This window comes from Acanthisitta chloris, unplaced genomic scaffold (assembly GCF_000695815.1).
Source record: "Acanthisitta chloris isolate BGI_N310 unplaced genomic scaffold, ASM69581v1 scaffold11380, whole genome shotgun sequence".
Taxonomy (NCBI): domain Eukaryota; kingdom Metazoa; phylum Chordata; class Aves; order Passeriformes; family Acanthisittidae; genus Acanthisitta; species Acanthisitta chloris.
In genome coordinates, this window is record NW_008649941.1 from 25,534 (window position 1) to 29,332 (window position 3,799).

The 3,799-nt window shown below is 43.2% G+C and overlaps 1 protein-coding gene across 1 annotated transcript in view; it reads right to left on the reverse strand.

The window, feature by feature from the left end:
- B4GALT4 (UDP-Gal:betaGlcNAc beta 1,4- galactosyltransferase, polypeptide 4) overlaps nucleotides 1-3,024 on the reverse strand; it is a 12,261-nt gene extending 9,237 nt beyond the window's left edge. The window contains exons 1-2 of the mRNA XM_009079710.1: nucleotides 2,757-3,024; nucleotides 1,085-1,317 (exon numbers count right to left, since the gene is read on the reverse strand). Coding sequence (XP_009077958.1) covers nucleotides 1,085-1,317; nucleotides 2,757-3,024 — 501 coding nt within the window. The remainder of the gene's footprint in view (nucleotides 1-1,084; nucleotides 1,318-2,756) is intronic.
- Nucleotides 3,025-3,799: the final 775 nt, after the last annotated feature.

Genomic DNA, 3,799 nt, shown 5'->3' on the forward strand with positions numbered 1-3,799 from the left:
CAAAAGCATTGCTCTGAAGCAGCATTTCTTCACCTTCACTACCAGCTTTCTGCTCCTGCACAAAGATTTATGGGATTCATGGCTCCATACCTGCAGTTCGGAAAATACAGTACAGACCCACTCTGAGAAATTAATCAGTTGCTTCCATTCTCAGGGAAGACATTTTCAAGGCGAAATTTAGCTACAATTCACCCAAAATCTATGATGCTTGCTCTGAAGCAGCATTTCTTCACCTTCACTACCAGCTTTCTGCTCCTGCACAAAGATTTATGGGATTCATGGCTCCATACCTGCAGTTCGGAAAATACAGTACAGACCCACTCTGAGAAATTAATCAGTTGCTTCCATTCTCAGGGAAGACATTTTCAAGGCGAAATTTAGCTACAATTCACCCAAAATCTATGATGCCAAATTTCTGAGTGAGTTTTTTGTGCTTTTTGGGGATGTGCGTCTGTGTTTGTTTTTCCTAAAACGTCCTGTATCTGAAACTATCCATCAGATAATCTCCTCCTGATGATGGACACACAGGTTACTGAGTGAACAGAATAAAACAGATGGTTGGTAGGGTGCATATGTTGTACTTACATGTGGGTTAGGTACTTGTATTGAGTACCTAACCCCACATGTAAGTACAACCACACAAGAAACATGACTTACTAAGCACAATAGCCAGCAAGCAGATGGGAAAGAAGAGCTAGATACAAACTGATGTCTTTGATTCAAAATATCCAAATGTAAAGATAGAAAACAGGTCAGCCTAGTTACATATGTATATATGCTGCAAGAGAAGTGAGCTGCATTAGTAGTACAAAAGATGCTTAGCCTGAATGCTAACTCAGAAATGTTAAGTTCTTAGACTGAGAAATGAACATCAGTTAAAAAACACTGTTCACACTCCCCAGCAGGTGAGATCCTGTAAGGCTACCAGCAATGGCTGCAGGCACCATTGCATCCCTCAACAAGTACAAGTGTTTGGAGCAGGCTTGGAGGACTGATGTCAGAGAGCAGAGACAACAGCATGTCCCTCCTTGGCCTGCAGAGCACGGACATGCTCACCAAACACATCTCTATAGAGTTGCCTCACCTGGTGAATAACATAGATGCCATAGTCCAGCTGCTGCCTTTGTAGGAAGGGGTGGAGGTGCTCCAGGAGGTACAGCAGATGCCTCTCTCGATTGCGGTGTGGGATCAGGATGGCCACACGCTGCAGCGCTGAGCACTCGGTAGGGTGATACCGGCCCTCAACTACCTGAGGGTTCTCCTTTTGTACTTCTTCTAGTGTAACAGATGGTTTGAAGGTGAGTTTGCTGGCACCTCCTGTAGGAGAAGCACAGGAGGCTTTCCTGAGTAATTCTGGGTTGTGGCTAGTCCAGTTACCTAATGAGGCACTTTAACCAGTACAAGAATCGCAGGTTGATGGCCCAATTGATTTCCCTGCCTTTCCAAGAGAAAAGCAGTGCTACAAGGATATTATGCAGGCAGTGAAAACAGAGAGTATCAAGCATGTAGTTGCTTAAACTGATTATAGAGCAGTGATGACAAATAAAAATATTTTTTAAAAAAAAAACCAAATCAAGAGAAGTTCACACCAATGAAGAAGGATTGGCCAGAAATGGCTGCCAGGGCAAAGCAGAGAAGAAAGCACAAAGAGATATAAAACTGTTGCTCTGAGCAGTCATCTCTACTTAAAGCACAAAAAAAGCATCACAGGCTTAGGGCTCTAAATTTGTAGGATTAAATGTACCAAGGCTTTCTGTAGCCAAATTAAATTTTCACCACTTATCTTGCACTGAGCTATCATTTCAGCTCCTCTGGACTTGGCAAACCTATGAAAAAGAACAATGCAGGCAACTGTGACGGGTACAGCCACAGTTCATTTACTTAGGCAAATATGTTTTGGGGGCAGGGGTGAGGGTGTGCAGCTCGACAACAGCTTCTTGGACTACACTGGGGAAGAAGGAAGAATCCAGCTTCCCAAATAAATCCATAATCAGGTTCACAGTAAGGAAGAGAAAGATGACAATGACATGATACTGCAAAGCAGAAGCCTTGTGCTGCTAGCAATACTAAGACAAGAAAAGAGTGGAATAATAAAAATTATTCCAAGGAAACAGTCCAACAGCCCAAATCAAGGAAACAGTCATCATAAGTAATGCAGCTGTGAAGTCCTTCAGTTGTCAACTCAGAAACACAAAAGTATAGCTAATAATGAAATGGCAAAATCCTGAGTAAACATGAAAACACTTGTGGCTGAGACAAAGATAGTTGAGGAGACAAATTTTGTCACCATGAACATCCCCCTTTCCTCCTTTCCCTAAGCTTTTACTGCTGAACATGCTGAATGGCATGGTCACAGAGTATGGAACTGACCCCTTCAAGTCAGCTGGGGTCAACAGTCCAGGCTGTGTCCTCTCCCAACTTCCTGCCCTCCCCACCACATTTTAAGGGCCCAGAAAAGACAGAAATAAAGCCTCAACAGTATGCAAACATTGTTCAGAGTAGCCAAATCACTGCTGCATTACCAAAGCTGTTTTAGCCACAAGCACAAAGCACAGCACCATCCAGGCTGCCCTCTGAGCCAGGCACTCTGTGGCACAAGCCACTTCCACACCCAGAAGTGCTTACTGCAACCAGCTGCAATACATTTGTTTCACAGGAAAGGTATCCAGCCGTAAAACAGCCAGGAAGAACATCAAGTCAGCAATACCACAAAAGAATTAACCTGTTACAAAGGAGAGGAAAACACCATCACTTACGCAGGTACGGAGACAGAGCTGGGCAGAGACCCTGAAATGACTTCAACGCGGGAACATTCGTATTTGATTCAACCTTCTCTTCCCTTTGACTGTTCTCCAAGCTAGTTATCTTTCTGAAAACCTCCATCATGTTTTTAGCTTTAGAAATTTCCTGTCTGGAGTCCACAAAGTAACTGAATGTCGTCCATAGCACCATCAAGCACAAAGTGACAAGCACTAACACTCTGAACTTATACAAGCAGTGGAAAAGATTCAAGCTCAAGGCCATGGCTCTCCCCAACCCACAAACAGCTTCCTCTGCTCCGATGTCGAGGTAGGTCACTGCATATCCAGCAGGGATGAAACCAATGCTCACGATAAGAACGTCACAGTAAGGAAGTAAAGCTGGAGGTAGGGAGGGCTGCCACGTTTCCTGCGGTTTTGCAATTCATGGAGCCATACAACTGTTTGCTCTTCAAATGTCACAAATATGCCTTTAACCTGGACCATAAAAAAAAAAAAAAAAAAAAAAAAAAGGAAAGAGAGAGTTAGTTTCTACCAGTTTCACTGATGCACTTTCACGTACTTCACGAAAACAGCTTATGGCAATACACGAAAGGAATAGCAGGTACAAACAACTGGTCAGAAACTAAGACACTGAGCTTTGGTCCGAGCTCAGCCACAAACCAACTGCATGACTTTATGCAAATCACTTTCCTGCTCTGTTTCCCCTTTTCAGCCCACAACATTTCACTGGCATCAGAAGTCATTCTTTCATATTTGCCGCCTGTCAGTACCACCTCATGGGTCTTTAGCCAGTATTCTCCACTGCTGCAGGAGGCAAATCTTCCTGCTTTCTAAGGGAAATGTACAGTTTTTCAGAGTTAAATCTGTGAGGTTCCAATCCTTTGTTCTGTTTCCTGCCCTCTGTCAAGAGTTCCATTTTCATATAGCCTTTCACTGCCAGACTATAGCTACCCTTCTAACGCTTTTGGATATTATTCTCATCTCATAGCAAAGCAAGAATGAAATTTTAATAAAAGACAAGTTTGATACAGAAAGCA